The sequence below is a fragment of the Dermochelys coriacea genome, chromosome 3 (genome assembly GCF_009764565.3).
Source record: "Dermochelys coriacea isolate rDerCor1 chromosome 3, rDerCor1.pri.v4, whole genome shotgun sequence".
In the NCBI taxonomy this organism is placed as follows: Eukaryota; Metazoa; Chordata; order Testudines; family Dermochelyidae; genus Dermochelys; species Dermochelys coriacea.
This window is the reverse complement of record NC_050070.1, coordinates 110098123-110116501: the sequence shown is the minus strand read 5'-3', so window position 1 is coordinate 110116501 and position 18379 is coordinate 110098123. Positions and strand designations below refer to the sequence as shown.

General features: G+C 39.8%; 1 protein-coding gene across 12 annotated transcripts in view; it reads left to right on the top strand.

Moving 5' to 3' along the window:
* ADAT2 (adenosine deaminase tRNA specific 2) overlaps positions 1 to 18379 on the top strand; it is a 36964-nt gene that overhangs the window by 126 nt on the left and 18459 nt on the right. For 3 of the 12 annotated variants that reach the window (XM_043511126.1, XM_038394234.2, XM_038394231.2), the window contains exons 2-5: positions 1806 to 1910; positions 8808 to 8958; positions 9560 to 9666; positions 10623 to 10695. In XM_043511126.1, coding sequence (XP_043367061.1) covers positions 1806 to 1910; positions 8808 to 8958; positions 9560 to 9666; positions 10623 to 10695 — 436 coding nt within the window. Of the gene's footprint in view, positions 1 to 62; positions 201 to 1805; positions 1911 to 8807; positions 8959 to 9559; positions 9667 to 10622; positions 10696 to 10812; positions 13821 to 15771; positions 15812 to 18379 lie in introns of those variants that run through there. The other 9 variants (XM_043511131.1, XM_043511132.1, XR_006280018.1 and 6 more) reach the window with 8 other exon arrangements.

Here is an 18379-nt window from a genome sequence, read left to right as displayed (position 1 = left end):
GAGTGCGGGGCCGCCGGGCGCAGGAAATAGGGATAAAGCCCGAGCTGGCCAAGCCCCCAGCGTGCAAAGGCTGGAGAGCGGCGCTTGTTGTTATTTGTAGCCCCCGGGCACTGAGGAGCCCCCCAGCCCGGTCCCCACCGTGCTAGGCGCTGGACGGAGCTAGGACAGCGGCCGGGTCCCGGCCCCGCGGGAGCTTACAGGCTAGTTGGCGCCTGTTACTTTCCCGACACAAGCCCAGCGCGGAATCGCTGCAGGGGAAGCTGCTGCACCCCCTTATAACTAAGTTAAAATCGGGGTGCGGGGGGGTGTGGGCGAGGTAATATCTTGTATTGGACCAGCTTCTGTTGGTGGGAGAGACAAGCTTTGGAGTTACACAGAGCTCTTCTTCAGGCCCAGGTTAAAAGACACCGCTGCGGTTAGACTGGTGCAGCTTTGTGCCTAGGCTGGAGCTGGGGCATCGGGGTGGTGGGCTCCAGCACTCAGGGCTTGTCTTCCCTAGAGTTGGCTGATTTGAGTTAATTGGCCAATCCGTTCACCTGAGGCAAAATAACTAGTGAAGGCAGAGAGCTGGACAGCCCAGCAACACCCAGCTGCTTGTATCAGGGCAGCAGGTACCCCATCTAGTTGAAGCATCTAGGGGAATGTAGGCTTGAAGATGTCTGAGTCTGGGCACTGGATTTAGTATGTTTACTCACAAGTGACCAAAAGTCAGCACCTCATCGAAGGGCACAGCTACACTAGAGAGTTCAGAGTGGCCCAACTGCATGGGTACAGTCAAGGTCACCGATATGTAAGATTACCCTTACGGAGCTTACAAATCAGGATGTGGACATAAACTGCAAGCAAAGTGTCTGGGTTAGTGTCTCCTGGACTAGGGAGGTGTCAGTAGCACCTTTCTGCAACAGGCTGGCCCTCTGTGCCTGAAGGAGATTCACCCAAGGGAGGGCAGGCGGGAGCATAACCATCTGCCTGCCTTTGTGGATTGTACACAGAGTGAGAGCCATAGTAGCCATACCAAAGGATGTTTGAATGCATTCAGTCAGTCTCTCATCCCAATCAGCACTCCCACATTTGTGGTTACGCTGGCTTCACGGAAGGTGTATGTGTTGCTGTTTGCACAAGATTTTTGCCACAAGGTTTTCTGGGCTGAAACAGGCCCTTTATTTAGAAAAGACATAAAATTTTTCAGGTCTGTCTTCTTACTGGAATAGGGTTACCATACGTCCTGGTTTTCCCAGACATAGTCTCTTTTTTGAGCTTCCTTTCTCTGCTGTGTGGATTTTTCTAATAAAAGGAAATGTCCAGGGTTTTTGCAGAGAAGCTCAGAAAGAGCTCCAGTTGGTCCCTCCCTTGCATCCGCAGCTGATTGGTTCGGTCCCCTGCAGCCACAGTTGCTGGATCCCGCACACCTAGACCCCAGTTCCCATTCCTGGGGAGAGGGTCCTGCGGGGAGGCACTGACTGATGGCTGTTGCTGTGCCCCGGGCTTGCGCCAGTAACGTAGCTACCATGACAGGGAACGTCACTGCCCCCCACCTCCAGTGAGTACTTCTGCTGTAGGTACCCCCTCCAGTAGCCCCAACTGTACCCCTCCCACTCTCCCTTCCCCCCCAAGCTCCCTCCCCCCCTCCGGCAGTGTCCTCTATAAACCTATACTGGAAATACAGAAAGAGCTTCTGTGACAGAGTGTAACTTTGCCATCAAATGTACAGTGTATACAAACGCAAACAGCAATTAGGTTTTATTTTGTCTGCGCTTTATCATACGTTTCCCCCTCCACCCCTAATTTTCTTGTGTGTCTTGCAGGCTAAAGAAGCATTGGAAAATGGGGAAGTTCCTGTTGGCTGCCTTATGGTCTACAACAATGAGATCCTAGGAAAGGGGAGGAATGAGGTGAATGAGACTAAGAATGTAAGTCACAAAAAAAACCCTATCAAAAAGTACACACTACGTGCAATGGGAATTTCACGATTGACCTCAGTGAGGCCTGGATTTCCCCCCCCCATATGTGCATATTTTGTTTTCTTTTCATATATGTTTCAAATTTCTATCTCTGCACACCTAACCCCCCTTTTCAGTAAATTAGCCTGTCTTTTTTTTTTTGCTATCACTTTTTGCATTTTTATTTTTCAGAGCATGGTCTAGTTATTTTAGTATGCTTTTGCTATCACCTGGGACATTTGTGTACTTACTGACTGTAATTTATGTGAGTGATGGATTTCAGAAGTTTCCACTTACCTACTTATCAGTAATTCCTCTAGGTAGAGCTATTTATGACAAGAAATAAACAAAAATCAGAAAAGGAGTTGATATACACAGATGTAACATGGCTATATACAAATACATATATTGTACCTTTTTATGTTTTACTGAATTCATATTTACAGTTAAAGTAGCATCCAAATGTCCTGTGACTATAGGACACTGAAGATAATGCATTATAATGTAGACTACTGGTAATTTTTATTTTTTTCCATATATTTGTGGACAACATAAATTATGCAGGAGAGCCTTGCTAATTCACACTAATGACTGGGAGATAGATGACAAATAATTGATTTTTTTAGTTTAGCATTTAAATGAACAAAACAAGGATATCGCTTTGCAAAATGTACTTTGACAAGTGTAGTTAGGTTTTATTTACTTACAATAATACGTCATAGGATTGATGTTAGTTTGTGTTCTCAAAAGTTAGTTTTAGTAATTTGAGACCTAACTCTAGTACTCTTCTGTGAAAACTTCCCTGGGAAGAAAGACAATACCAGGACTGTTAGTTTTGGTATGCAAGTTATAGGATAGGCATTTTCGCAAAGTTCAGCTATATTGTTTACCCAAGTTATGTCAATAACAAAGACTTTTGCTATACTAAATTTCTGCTTTCAACATTTAGACCCAGTTCTTGCAATCAGATCTGTGTGAGTGGATCCTAAGCCCCACAGAGCCCTATACAAGTCAATGGGGCTCTGTGCAGGTAGAAAGGTTTGCCCCCAAATGGATCTGATTGCAGATTCAGGTCTTTGATTTGTATTATGTCTCATCCAGTCCAAAAACAAAATAAAAAAAAAGGAGGCTTATAAATTCAGTTTCAGAGAGATGGTAGTAAGTCTAATGACCCACTTCCATTTGCGTTGGACGATAATGCACAACCTTTTTGTAGCAGCTTTGCTTCTCATCTCTAGTTAATGAAAATTAGAAGTGTAGTACATGTTAGGGGGTTCAGTTGAAAATCCGTATGAACACTTCTCCCACCATTGAAATACAGGCACCTCTTAGATGACCTACAACAAGTATTTAATCAGTACTACATCATTATTTAGAAAATAAAGTGAAGAATACTAAATCTAATTAGGGAGAATGTACTGTTATGAGGCAGAATGTAACAGTAGAAATCAATCACAAAAAATCAGCAGTAGCATCCCTACTCCTACAGGGAAAAAAAGCATGAAGGGAACTTTAGGCACCCAAGTTTCACATTTTTGTGGCTTGATTTTCAGAAGTGCTGAGCACACACCACTCACATTGAAATAATTGGGAACTGAGGGTGCTCAGCACTTCTGAATATCTCGCCCTTGTTCTTCAGTGACTACAAGCAGTCTGGGTCTTGAATGAAAGATGGTGTTACACTAGGGTGACCAGATAGCAAGTGTGAAAAATCGGGGTGGGGCTGGGGGGTAATAGGGTCCTATGTAAGAAAAAGCCCCAAATATCGGGACTGTCTCTATAAAATCGGTACATCTGGTCACCCTGTGTTACAGTGACAGTGATTACTTACTAGAAAATATGTAAGCAGAAAAAGACCAAAATGTCTTCAATATTTCTCCTCGTATTTTCTCACACCATTTTCTGGCATTAGTTGACTAGACACAAAGTGAACTGCTAAGGGCACTGAACATCCCTTCTCCCTATTCCAAAACTGGTCATTTTTGTCGAAAAATTTATTTTCTGAAATCTCTCCAAATTTTGCCAGCAATTGAAATCTCTAGTTATTCTGCATATTGTCACATATGCTCTCTTTCTGTTCCATACGCCAGTAGCAATATGTGTAAAACCAGTGAGGCAACCTCTTCTACCAGCCTTATCTTAAAATTCTTTATTATCTGGTTCATCCTTCTTGCTAAGGTTGGGGATAGGAGGAAGGGCTGTATATATTACAAAATCTTTCATGTTGCTTAGTAGGAGCATGTATCTAGATTCAGCCCTTCAAGATTGTTAGGCTTGTCATTACTTGAATTCGTTGAGCAACAGTGCAACAAATATCTTTGTAAGGCATTCTTTTTAAACAACCTGGCAATAGGTGCACAAGGCTTAGCCAGCATTGTTTTCCCTCTGGCAGCTCCCACGCTTGCCTGATTGTTCTCAGTCTTTCCTCAGACAACCCTACTATTTCCTCTGTAATAATACATGTGGCCCTGCCCAGCAAGAAACATTTTTGGAATTTGTTTATGTGCAGGCATACCCCTCCCACTAAACTGTTTTCCATTTAAGATGCTTTGCTACCACATGTAGGCTTCTCCTCTCTATTTATCTCCTGTTTAGTCATGCCAGCATGTGTCTTTGCCCAGAGCATCTTGCAAGTACCGTATGTAATCACTGAAAAGGAAATATTGTTTCCACTCATAAATTACTAATGATGCCCTGAGATAAAATAGAACTACCAGCTTTAGCCCTGTCACTCTCACTGGTTGATTCTTGTATAAGATTTAGATTCTTTGTTCTTCAGGGCAGGATACTTTTGGGCACTGTATTAATAGCATCATAAGTTTCTTTCCTAATGACTTCAGCTTCAGGTAATGTCTATTCTTCCAACACCTTTTATTGCTCTTCTATAACAATAATTATTTTCTTATTCCATCATTACTGTTTATCTGTTTTTTCCTTTTATACAATAATTAATTAATATGTAGCACACAAATGCTATGCAAACAGTAATTTTTATATATGGGTCTTAAAGGAGATTATAAATGGACTCATATGATGTAATATGAAAGTGACCACATGGAGAACCCATATAAAAATGACACATAGGTTTGTTTCAATATACCTGTTTACAAAGTCATATTTTAAGGCCATGTGTTGTTCCACTAATAAGGACTCAATCCTCATCTACATCCAGCTCATGGTTGGTGCAGTTGAATTGGTGTGGGGGTGAGCAGAAGTGACTCTATCTTCATGCCTCCTAACTACTATGCAAAGCCTCAGCCTAATTTTAAAAATATGATGACAGGTTTCAGAGTAGCAGCCGTGTTAGTCTGTATTCGCAAAAAGAAAAGGAGTACTTGTGGCACCTTAGAGACTAACAAATTTATTAGAGCATAAGCTTTCGTGAGCTACAGCTCACTTCATCGGACCCATTGTTTCATGTTCTCTGTGTGTGTATATATATCTCTCCTCTGTTTTTTCCACCAAATGCATCCGATGAAGTGAGCTGTAGCTCACGAAATTTGTTAGTCTCTAAGGTGCCACAAGTACTCCTTTTTATTGACTATGATGGTTTCCTGGGAATCAGTCTGCTGGCCAGGGATTAATGGAGTGCAGTGAGCTAACTCCCAGGCACACTCAATGCACACAGCCTTCATAGATTCTTAGGGTCCAAGGCCAAAAGGGACTGTTGTGTCAGACTAGATGATCATAGGCCATACACTTTCCCAAAATATTTCCTAGAGCATAAATTTTAGGAAAACATCTAATCTCAATTTAAAAAATTGCCAGTGATGGAGAATCCACCACGACCCATGGTCAATTGTTCCAACGGTTAATTACCCTCACTGTTAAAAATTTACACCTTATTTCCACTCTGAATTTGTCTAGCTTCAATGTCCAGCTATTAAATCGTGTTATACTTTTTTCAGCTAGATTGAAGAACCCATTATCAAATATTTGTTCCCTATGTAATTATTTATAGACTGTAATCATGGCACTTGATAAACCTTAACAAACCTTCTCTTTGTTAAGATAAATAAATTGAGCTCCTTGAGTCTGTCACTTTGTTTTCTAATTCTTTAATCATTCTCATGGGTCTTCTCTGAACCCTCGCTAATTTTTCAACTTCTTGAATTGGATCCTTCTGGATACCGAACTGGACACAGTATTCCAGTAGCAGTTGTACCAGTGTCAAATACAGGGGGGAAATAGCCTCTCTACTCCTCCTCAAGAGTCCCCTTTTTATGCATTGATGGATTGCATTAGTCTTTTTGGCCAAAGCATTGCACTGGGATCTCATGTTCAGCAGATTATGCACCAGAATCCCCAAATCATTTTTAGTGTCAACCTCCACTGAGGAATCCTTAGCTACCATATTAAGGCAATGTTAAGGTCACATTTCATCACTAAGTATGTGGGAATTGCATCTAAATATTCATTTAGATCCACATGTAGATTCTAAATGTGAATCTAAATATGAATTTACAATTATTAGTTTTAGCAACGTAAGATTTTATTAGTAACCTATTTATCTGTATACATGCGCTCCATCACCTTAATATCCAAGCACATCACAATCAACTGTGAATTTAGCTTCATGGCACCCTAATAAGGTATTTTACAGATTGAAAATAAAGTCACAAAGATTAAATGACTTGGCCAGCGTCACACAAGAAGTGAGTGGCAGAGCTGGGAGTTGAACTCAGATCTCCCACATTCCAGTTCAGTGCCTGGGCCACAAAAAAAGTCCTTTTCCTAAATAAGGACTTAAAAAAAGAAAATTATCTAGGCAATATTCATTCAAATAAATGATTCTCAAACTTGAAGAGCTACTTTGAAATCTAATGGAGTCACAGAGAGCCACAAAATAATCAGAACGATGATTTGACATTATCTTGTGATGTTTGTGTTGTGACATTAGGTCAACAAAACTCATGGTGACTGCAATATCATGATGCAGACATTACAGTGCAATATCAAGACGTTATTCTGGGATTGTTTTGTGGGTCTCTGCAACACCATTAGATAGTTTCTGAATCTATCTATCTGAATTCTGTTTGTGTTCATTATGCCACACCTATCACTGTGATACATGTGTCTCCTCCTCATTCCCATCCCATCTTCCCATCTTTCCTGGTTGCAAAGAGGAATCAAGGTCACTCTGGTCTGTTTACTCAGCATTTTCCTTACATCTGAAGCAGGATAGGGTGAGAGGTTTGCTTCTGAGTTGAGCCCTCTGCTTGTTCTGCCAAGGAGTAGGTAGAATGAGAAGAGATCTGATCAAGCTTGTGGATTCCTTGAGAGTTGTACATGACTAAAATTTGAGGCTGAGTACCATTACTTCAAATCAATCTATGCAAAATTGAAATTGCACTCTGCGTGTAGTCAATTCTTCAGCTGGGACCAGCCAAAAAAGAGCCCTTTCAAAGAAGCATTACATTGCCACTAAAACAATAAGGAGTCCGATGGCACCTTAAAGACTAATAGATTTATTTGGGCATAAGCTTTTGTGGGTAAAAAACCACTTCTTCAAATGCATGGAGTGAAAATTTCAGATGCAGGCATTATATAATGACACATGAAGAGAAGGGAGTTACCTCACAAGTGGAGAACCAGTGTTGACAGGGCCAATTCAATCAGGGTGGATGTAGTCCAGTCCCAATAATAGATGCGGAGGTGTCAATTCCAGGAGAGGCAAAGCTGCTTTTGTAATGAGCCAACCACTCCCAGTCGCTATTCAAGCCCTTTCGAGCCTATTCAGAGTAAGACGGGTACCCAGAAATCACCTACTACAGGACAGGCCCAACAAGGAAAATAATAGAACACCACTGGCTGGCCATCATGTACAGCCCCCAGCTAAAACCTCTCCAGCACATTATCAATGATCTACAACCTATCCTGGAAAATGATTCCTCACTCTCACAGACCTCGCTTACAGACAGCCCCCCAACGTGAAGCAAATACGCACCAGCAACTACATACCACACCACAGAAACACTAACCCAGGAACCAATCCCTATAGCAAACCTCGTTGCCTACTTTGTCCCCATGTCTACTCTAGCGACACCATCAGAGTACCCAACCACATCAGCCACACCATGAGAGGCTCATTCACCTGCACGTCTACTAATGTTATATATGCCATCATGTGCCAGCAATGCCCCTCTGCCATGTACATTGGCCAAATTGGACAGTCCCTACGTAAAAGAATAAATGGACACAAATCGGACATCAGGAATGGTAACACACAAAAGCCAGTAGGAGAACACTTCAATCTTCCTGGACATTCTGTAACAGATTTAAAAGTAGCTATACTTGAACAAAAAAAGTCAGAAACAGACTTCAAAGAGAAACAGCAGAACTGGGAGTGACTGGCTCATACAAAAGCTTTGCCTCTCCTGGAATTGACACCTCCTCATCTGTTATTGGGAGTGGACTACATCTACCCTGATGGAATTGGCCCTGTCAGCACTGGTTCTCCACTTGTGAGGTAACTCCCTTCTCTTCATGTGTCATTATATAATGCCTACAGCTGTAATTTTCACTCCATGCATCTGAAGAAGTGGTTTTTTTTTTTTTTTTTTTACCCATAAAAGCTTATGCCCAAATAAATCTGTTAGCCTTTAAGGTGCCACCAGACTCCTTGTTGTTTTTGTGGGTACAGACTAACACGGCTACCCTCTGATACTTGATACATTGCCACTATAATAGAAATGAAAATAACTGATTTTTTAATAAATAAGGTGTAGCCCATCTTGTTTTTATTAAAAAGAGATAATTTTATGGTGCTGTATTCTCATTTCACTTGAGTGGATAAGGTTAATGGGGTAATATGTTTAAAGTTGCAGATCAGTGCAAGCCTTTTTTTGTCTCCCTATAAATTCCCAGGCTACTCGACATGCAGAAATGGTAGCAATCGATCAGGTCCTCGACTGGTGTCGTCAACACGACAAGGATCCTGCGGAAGTGTTTGTACACACAGTGTTGTATGTAACTGTAGAGCCTTGTATTATGTGTGCAGCTGCCCTGCGCTTGATGAGTATCCTTTGGTTCTGATTCAAGCTGGGAAACCATATGTCAGTATGTTACTTTCAAGTAAATCATTTGGTAATGAACCAGTGGAGAAGAGCTTGATGTTGTCAAACAAAGCTTTATAGGGTACCAGCTTATCTGGTCAGAGAATGTGCCCATGCTACTGTTCCTATATGGAGGCCATATGGCCAAGGATGAGTGATTTAAGGATAAGAGAAAGCAATTTGCACATACATTGTTTTCTCTTAGGGGTGTGAAAGTAAATCTCAGAAAGAGCCTGTTACTGTATACAATTAGTTAATCCCACGCAAGTGTCCAGTTTTAGAAAATGTAACAAACTAGTTATATGTTGTTTCCAATGTGTCCCCTTTGGGATCTCTTCTCTCCCATCTTCAAAGGCTAGAGCAGGATGACCCATCCTTCCATCTGCAGAAGGCATGCTCCATGTGTTACCCAGAACATTCAGCCCAGGAGTGAGGGTTGAGTGCAGACTAATTTTATTAAGAGTACAGGCACAATTTACTGAACTCAGATGGCCAGTAAAATCAGGATACTCTGCTTCATGCCACTCTTTTCTCATTAACTTAGTTCCTTAACCCTTTCAATATAAATCCCACTGGTTGTATATGGCTGTCAAAATGAGCGATTTGGAGGTTGTGGCTCAGTCTTGAACATCTCCTCTGCTAACTTAACAGACCCTGGGGAACCATTTCAGGTAAAACATCAAGATGTGTTCCTTCTTGTATTTAATGTTTAAAACAATGAATATAGTTACAGTTGGTGATGAGAATCTGAGATAGTGAGGCTGTAAAAGGGTTTCTGACATCAGCAAGAACATACAGATGGCATCACAACATAAGCACCTGCTTTTTAGATTGACCACCTGCTGATCAGTGGTGGGAAAGAGAGGAAACTTGCTTGTGAGACTACAATTTGAGAGCTTTTTACAGTCTTCTCCTGAAAGATTATTCTGATATTCAAACTGAAAATGGGTATTAGCTCTCAGATATGCCCAACTATGTAAAGGAAAAGGCTATTTCTATTGTAAATGTTTTTTTCAAGGAATTGCAGAGGGATGAATGTGTACAAGTTAGCACCTTCTTATGTGGGAGTACTCTCTGCAATTAGTGGTGTTATTGAAAACATCCTAGCTCGTTATTTTTCCTATCATTCCCATTCATATATTTGGGCAGGTTACTGTACGTTTTGTGGGTGGGAGTGTTACTTTTGAAGGGTCAAGGAGGCCTCAGAATTGATTTCTAGGAATAGGCTCATAGAAGAGCTACTTGATAGGAACCTAATTTACAAATATCCACATGCATGTTTCTTATATTCCCAAGAGTTAGTGTGATTTACAGAAGTAATTGGAAAGTACACTGCTAGTATGTGGAGGAGGGAAGGGTGGTTGCAGAAGAGTTTTTGTTATAACTCCTGTGGAGGATTAGCAGGTCTGCCAACTACTATGCAAAGCCTCAGCCTAATTTTAAAAATAGACAAGGTCTTCATCCTGAAAATGAGGGTTTCTGATCACAGATAATTAGAGGTGTACTCTCAGTAAACAGAAAAGGCAGTACAAATTCTGTGCGATTATCCTACACCTCAGGTGTCGTTATGTGGCACAAGGCATCTTGGTTTTGGATGCTTTAATGAACAGAGTTCTAATTTCAACAGTGCATTGCTGGTTATCGAGCTGAAGAAGCAGTGGACATGTTAAAAACCTTCTACAGACAAGAAAATCCAAATGGTAAGTTTCCTTTTTTGCAATTACCATAACCCTAATCATAAGTTAAAAGAATTCTGGCACAGGCATTGTCATCTTTCACTTTCCATGTCCTTTTTTCCTCTCCATCCTTTCTGGCAGCACCGAAATCAAAAGTACGGAAAAAGGAATGCAATAAGTGATAGTCCTCTACTGATGAAAAACTGAAAGATAAAATAATGTTTTGTGGGAAAAGATCTCTTCAGAGTTCGCTTTGATACAGCATTTGGGTATGGAATGGAAACATTAATGAACTTCAAATATGTTGATCTGTATGGTTTTACTTGTTGAACGTTATTGGTTTCTGTCATTTTCTATGGCAAGTAGGTTGAATGATTTCTAATCACCAAACATAGCCTTTATGAAGAACTTATGGCTTCTGTTTAGTGGGGAATATTTTGAATTATAGTTCAGACTGAACTTCTTTTCAGCCATGTAGATTCAGCATTCCATTGGAGTAACTGCCGTTCTGTACAGTTGGATGGATGAATATCTGTGTCCTTTTGTCTATGGAGCAGCCTCTTGCTGCTAGACAGAAGGTACTTGTAGAGACTAGATCAGTACCAAAAGTGGATAAACAAGCCCCTTAGAAAATTACTTTCATATACATACCGTACTGCATATTGAATTAGAATACAGTTAGGAGTTACAAGAGGGTAACAAAAGGACAGTTAAGCAACTATACCGATCTTGAAAACTGAAATCAGATCAATGTAACAGTTCTTTGTTTTCCACTGTATATCTACTGTAGGCCAAACTTTCAAAGAGCTTCTGAAAAGTCACATATGAAAAGGCAGATATTTATACAAAACTACATGTCTGACTACTTAATTTGCATAAACAAATTCCAGTTTTGCCTGCATAGTATTTGTACATGAAGGTTTTGGAGGTTGCCATGAAAGTTGGTCCCTCTTACCCCTCTCTTGAATGTTAGCATATAGAAAAAGATTACAGTTAAGAATTAAATCCACCAGTCAATTGGACTCATTCTAAACTACTAAATCATGGCATTTGAAATTTGTAATCACAAATGTGAAAACTAGGAAAGGAAAATGGCAGTAAGAAAAAGAGAACCAGATGCATGACAGTCTACCTTTTGGAGCATTTGTTATTTTAAATGTCACTTACATATGCTTTTGCTTGGCCATGCTGTAATTCATAATCCAGAAGAGGGCCTTACTGTTCCACTAATGAATAAAAAATATAGGTCCAAGTTGAATCCTTGATTATATTGCTTTTGATGGATATTTATCTTGAGGAAAAAACATCTTGTGATTTAGTCGGCTGATTTGCAGAAATTTTGAGAAATGTCTTATTTTTTATTACAGAAGAGAGATTAGAATTCTATGGATACAAAAGTCAAAATCACGGTACAATTACATATTTTCTACAATTAGAGTAACATGTTGAAAAAGTGGAATTTTTTGTTTTTTATGGTAAAATAAAAAAACTCATTTGCCACCAGTTCCCCCAACACCTAAGAATTTATTTTCTTTATACAATTTTCTCAATGCTTATAGTTTACTGAATGGAGGGAAAAGGAACTAAAAAAAATAAAAATTGTGCTGGGCTCCTATATGCTATTTTTAAATATTACTGTTATTTACAAGATTTTAAAATTATTCCTTTTGTTTACATTTTCAGTCTATTGAATTTCCTGACCCATTGGACCTCAGTTTCTGCTGGTCTGAGTCTTTTCTTTCCTATAACCAAATAAAATGTTACTGCATTTGTAGATTCATCAGCATCAACAGAGATTATGTAGTGCTGAAAGGAGATTCTGTCAATTCCCTTCCTTCAGTAAGCAAGGGCTACAAGGGACCCTGAAACAGACTGCCTAAATATCCACAGTTTAGATAACAGGTTTAATGCCTAGATCCAGATCTCACTGTGGGGACGGATATACCAGTGGTTAAGGCACTTGACTAGTGGTTTGGATACGAGTTAAATTCCTGGCTTTAACACAAGCTTCTTTGATTACTTTGAACAAGTCATTTTAAGGCCCAGATCCTCAAAAGTTATTTAGGTGCCTAATTCCCTTTGAAATCAATGGGAGTTAGGCACCTAAATACTTTTTGAGAATCTGGGCCTTATACTCTGCCTCCATTCTCCATCTGTAAAATGGATACCAATACTTCCCTGTCTCACTAGTGTGTTGAAAGGACAAATTAATTAATATTTAAAACTGAAACTAGTCATGGGAACCATTTAAGTACATAGATCACTGCTAATAGGAAAATTAAATACTTCTGAAGCCATGCCTGATTTTGCCATCCTTACTTACATTGAGGACTGCTTACTTGCATGAGAAGTAGTCACTGAAGTCTATGGGACTATTCACATGAGTAATAATTGAGCAAGAACCAGGGCTGAAGAATCAAGCCGCTGGGTAGCAGGACTGTATAACGCACACAGTACAGCTGAAGTTGGTTGACACAGTGAGATTCTATCTAGGACTTTTGACAAAAGATGGCATGTGGGATTCTTTAGAATAAACCCATCTTAGAGGGAGGTTCTTCTTTCTCTAAAATTGTCAGGATATTGATCCTTATGACAGGCCAAATATACTGCTGGGTCATATTTCAGATAGCAGGGGTGAGAAAGCCTTACCCAAACCACTGGCTTTTTCTAACCTGGTCAGTTTCTAGCTTCTAGGACAAAGTTATAATGAAGTGAAAAACCCAGACTAAATCTGGTGGTGACATTTTTAAGTCTCTGGTAGGGTTGATTATCGCTTCAAACAGGTAAAGCAGAAAAGAAAAAAAGGCTAGTTACAGGCTCCTAAAAATCTTTTCAGCGTTAACCCACCTGAAATCAGTGGGACCGCTCACGTGCTTAACTGTTTTCAGGATCAAGGCTTTTGTCTCTATTACCAACACTTTTTGTAGCATTAGAACTGATGCTAAATTGGCATGTCCCCCAGCCTCATGTTGGTCTGTTTGGGTTCCAAAACAGATTCTCCTGGGTATTGATGAATCTTTGATGAAGTACTTGAAAAGGAACCAATTTATCTCCTCTGAAAAAGTAAAATTAGGTTACAAAACCTATTTCTTTGTCATGGAAAATATTCATGGATTTTAGTCTCTCTCTCCTAACTTGAAAAAATACATTGATAGATCAATTGATAAAGATACTCCTAACAGCTACATGCCCCCAAAGCCTGTTAGAAAATGTTGGCATTGTTGTATTGTACTGTATTTATATTGGGTGCCTCAAGTCCTATTAACTGCTGTTGCGGCTTTAGGTGTTCAATATATTTGAAAATTATGTACCTAAATATGTGTCTGAGTTTTAGGCAGCTGAGTTTGAGAAGTTTAACCTAATAGAGAAATCAAGCTATGTAAAAAATCTAGAGGCTTTATAGTGTGTCCATTTAGAACTGGGACTTAACCAACCTTTTAGTTTTTCTGTCACCTTAAACAAAAAATCTTAGTCCTAAAATTGTTGGGCTCAACTCTTGCTGCTCTTGGAATTAATATGTATATTCCATTTTATAATATGCCCTTTTCACCAGCTCAGTGTACCTTTACTTAATCGTTAAAACTGCATAAATTAACACAACACATTTATAAAACCATAGAAGAAGCCTTCAGTGTAAAATAACCAATCAACCCCTCTAAGCAAAATTATTCAAAATAAAATTGTGCCTCTCAAATCTACTACAATATTTTGCATGCATTAACAATATAGGGGAAAAGAAGAACCAGATGACACAATTTACTGGGTTTCTTATAAACCTTTGAATGTCCCTCAGAAAAGGCTATTTAAGTAGAAAGGGAGTGAGAGATGAAGTTCTGTTATTGATTAGAAATTAAAAGGGTCTGAACAGATGGGCCATTTTCAACATGGCAAAAAGTTAACAACGGAGTACCCGAAATATCAGGATCTGTATTGTTTCAATATGTTTATTATCGATTTGGAAAAGGTAGTGAACAATGAAGCAGTAAAGGTTACAGATGAAACAAAATTCTTCAGATTAGTCAAGAACAGAGAAGACTGGGGGATTTCAGAGGGACCTAACAGGATAGGTGAATCAGCAACTAGATGACTGATACAATTCAAGATGACACAGGCAAGGTAATGTACTTTTATAAGAAATAATTTTTGCTCCTTGTGCACATTGCTGGATTCTAAGTTTTCTAAAGGAAAGAGACCAAGATATCAATATGGAAGCTCAATAAAAACCTTTGCTTCTTGTTAAGCTGCAGTCAGAAAAGCAAACAAACAGGAACAATGCATGAAGACCAGAATAGAGAAAGATAATGAAAGTATGATCCTCTTATAGCAAAAAATGGTAGGGCTTGTGACATTATCTGATTAAAATATGACCATATAGATCATTGTTGCAACCACTGTTACATATTTGCAACAAATCTTGTACAAATGTGGCGTGTAAGATGTCTATGAAAAGGTTATGATTTGCTGGTTACAATTATGCTATTTGTATGCATGTATCAGTTTTGTATTTGAAGTTACGAGTATTGGCTCTATACCCGGATTTCAAATGTTTGCTTCTGGGGTAATACCCACAAGGTAGTTAGCCAGCACATCTTGGAGGGATGATTCAAACTGAGTGGCCCATCAAAAGGACACTTAACTGACAGTGGACCATGGGAGACGTCCATCTACACTTAATAGAATTTTCCTACAAACATGCTGTCTGTGGTATGGGTAATGATTTCCTGCTGTGACTGAGCAAAATCGGGCATGGACATGTGACTCCAAACACCATCTTGTTACTGTAATTTTCCACAGTAAGAAAAATGGGATTCTCTCCACATGGCAGAAGATATAAAAGGCTGTGGAAACACCTCCATTTTGCCTCTTTCTAGCCCAAGCCTCTGGACTATGAACTTGTACTAATGGGAGCATTCTAACCAATGGACTGAGGACCTTCCAATGATTTGGAAGCAGCCAGAGACTAGACTTAAGCCAGCAGTTTATTCCATCACTGCTACAAGCCTGAACCAAGAACTTGGCAATTATTGTATGTGTTTGATTCCTTTAACCATTTTTAACACTCACCTTTCTTTCTTTTTCTTTTTATGAATAAACCTTTAGATTTTAGATACTAAAGGATTGGCAACAGTGTGATTTTTGGGTAAGATCTAAGTTATATATTGACCTGGGTGTGTGGCTGGTCCTTTGGGATCAGAATAACCTTTTATTTGAAGAGATTGGTTTTAAAGAACCACTCATCTCTAAATCCAGTGTTTTTGGTGGCGATATAAGAAGTGGAATGCTAAGAAAACTGCTTTTATGACTTCTTGTTAGCCAGTGAGGTGAAACAGACGTTTACTTTTGTTGCAGGTTTGGTATATCCTATGGGGAATTAGCCACCAGTCTTGGGATGTATCTGCCCTATTTCCCAGCAGTTTGTCCTGAATTTGGCATTCTCAGTTGTGGCTCACTGAGGCACGGTTAAAAGCCCACACCTGAAAAACTCTTCAGTTTGTATCCCCTCTCCCCCCCCCCAATCTCAAAGACGTAGTAGAAAGAGAAATTCAGAGGTGAGTGACAAAAATGAAAAGACTTCTATGTGGAGAGAATGAAAAGGCTGGGACGGATTAATTTATAGAGAAGATGAGTAAGAGGGGACACGATAGAGGTCTAAAAATAGTGATGGTATAGAAAAGGTATATGGGATGTCCTGTTTATCATCTCAGTACAAGAACAAGGTAATGATCAATTAAAGGCATCAAATTTACAAAAAAGAGAATTTTTAATACAATGCATTATTAATGGCTAATGAGTGTCACATTTTGGGGTGCAACCCAGAGTAGCGATAGGTTGTGCCACCACTTGTCCTGTAACCTTGAGTGCCTTAAAATGCTCTACTGCTTTAGCATCCCAGTCTGGATGCTCCCAGGCAGCATATAAGCATGCACTGAATCTGTGTGTGATAAAAAGCCCTGGTTCAGCAACTTTGACTCCAGCAGCCTGCTTGTCACACTACAACAACACTCTGGTCTCCACCAGTCTTGGTTACTACTAGCTATGTGATCCCAACACACACCCCAGTCCCGAATTTTCCCAAAACTCTGCCCTGAAGCATCCAGCTCTGACCTGGAATATGTAGGCAAGTAATAAGGTCTGCTACTCTACACATAGCAGTTATTTTGCTTTAAGTGGTGTTAATCACTTCAATTCAAATACAGCACTGGGTTGGTAGAGATTAAAAGTAAAATTAGTTTATTAACAAAAAGGATTTTAGGTGAGTTCATGCATAAGGGATAAAGTCAGAAATGGTTACAAGCAAAAAAAAGTGAACACCACTTTCTGGTGACTGAGACTTAACAAAACTACAGTCTTGGTTCAAGGTAAGATTCTTACCATGCTTCCTACCAGCAAGATGGCTGATCACCCAGTCCGTAAGGATCTCCCACCATATCCAAAGTACTTGTTTCTGTTGTCATCTTAGGTGAAAGGGAACTTGGGTTCTATGCCCTTCTCTTTTATAGTGCAATGAAATTTTGAAATGTATCTTTCTCAAAGTCCTGTCCCCCTGCTGTGAGGAAATGTGCCATGAAGTCTGATGGAGAAGGTTTCATGTAGGTTTATTCCTTGCTGGTGCTTTCTACAATGCAGATTAATCTTTTTCTGCAGCCTCTGATATACCAGTGAGTGACCACTTGACTGGTTGCCAATTGTCTGTGATTGTGCTTGAATGGAGGTGTCGGCCTTTCCTTTGGAAAAAAATCTGTTTACCCACTCCCCAGACTTGTCCCTAAACACATTTTAGTCTCGTGTTTCCTTCACATTTGTACAGTCCTTTTGGGCATTTACTATTCCTGCGCCACACAAGAATATTAAGGACCAGGTTGTTACGGTTTTCCAATAACACCTTATACAACACCTAAGAGATACAGATTATGACATAAGTGAATTGGGCTACACTGAACTCATCAGTTCAACTGAAACTCACTACCAGGTACCCGTGAGCCCCTTTCCCTCTGGCATTGGGATGCTGTTAGAGTCACAATAAGTTACATAGCTGAAGTTATTATTTTAACAAGGGATCTAAACCCTCATATTTTAGGGCATAAACCAACCACTAACAGATGGCGGTTAAGAAGAAACTTTCTCTAAAGGGCATGTTATTCCATAACTGTCTATTATGAGTTTTTGCATACCTTCCTCTGAATTGTCTGGTAGTGGTCACTCAGAGATAGGATATTAGATTGTCTGTTGGGCTGTTCTAGTAATTCTGATGTCCCCAACATCCAGTCAAAACATTATTTCATGAAAAATTTAATAAAATTGATAGACCTTGCATCACGTTCTTATGCTCTACAAACCCAGACTCTGTCAGACCATCAGGAAGGTAGGTTTCAGATTTGTGAACTCTCTGCCAGACTATGCTGTTCCTGCTTCCTTTGAAGTAGAATTCCAGGGGAAGAATCATGAAGATCTCCACAGCCTACCTCAATTATTGGTATGGAACGCAGGATATTATAGTCAGGACTTAAAACATATAATGATTTACTGGTCCAAATCAGAACCTTGACCTCAGCTGGAAACAAATAGGAATCCGTTGCTGCTTTTGGAGCACAGGTGTAATGTGTTCCATAGAAAAATCTTTGCCAAGGCAGGTAGCCACAATGTGGCAAGTAGGTTTCATGTGTAGAGAGCATTACAGCAAACCAAGGTGGAGGTAACCAAGGCATGG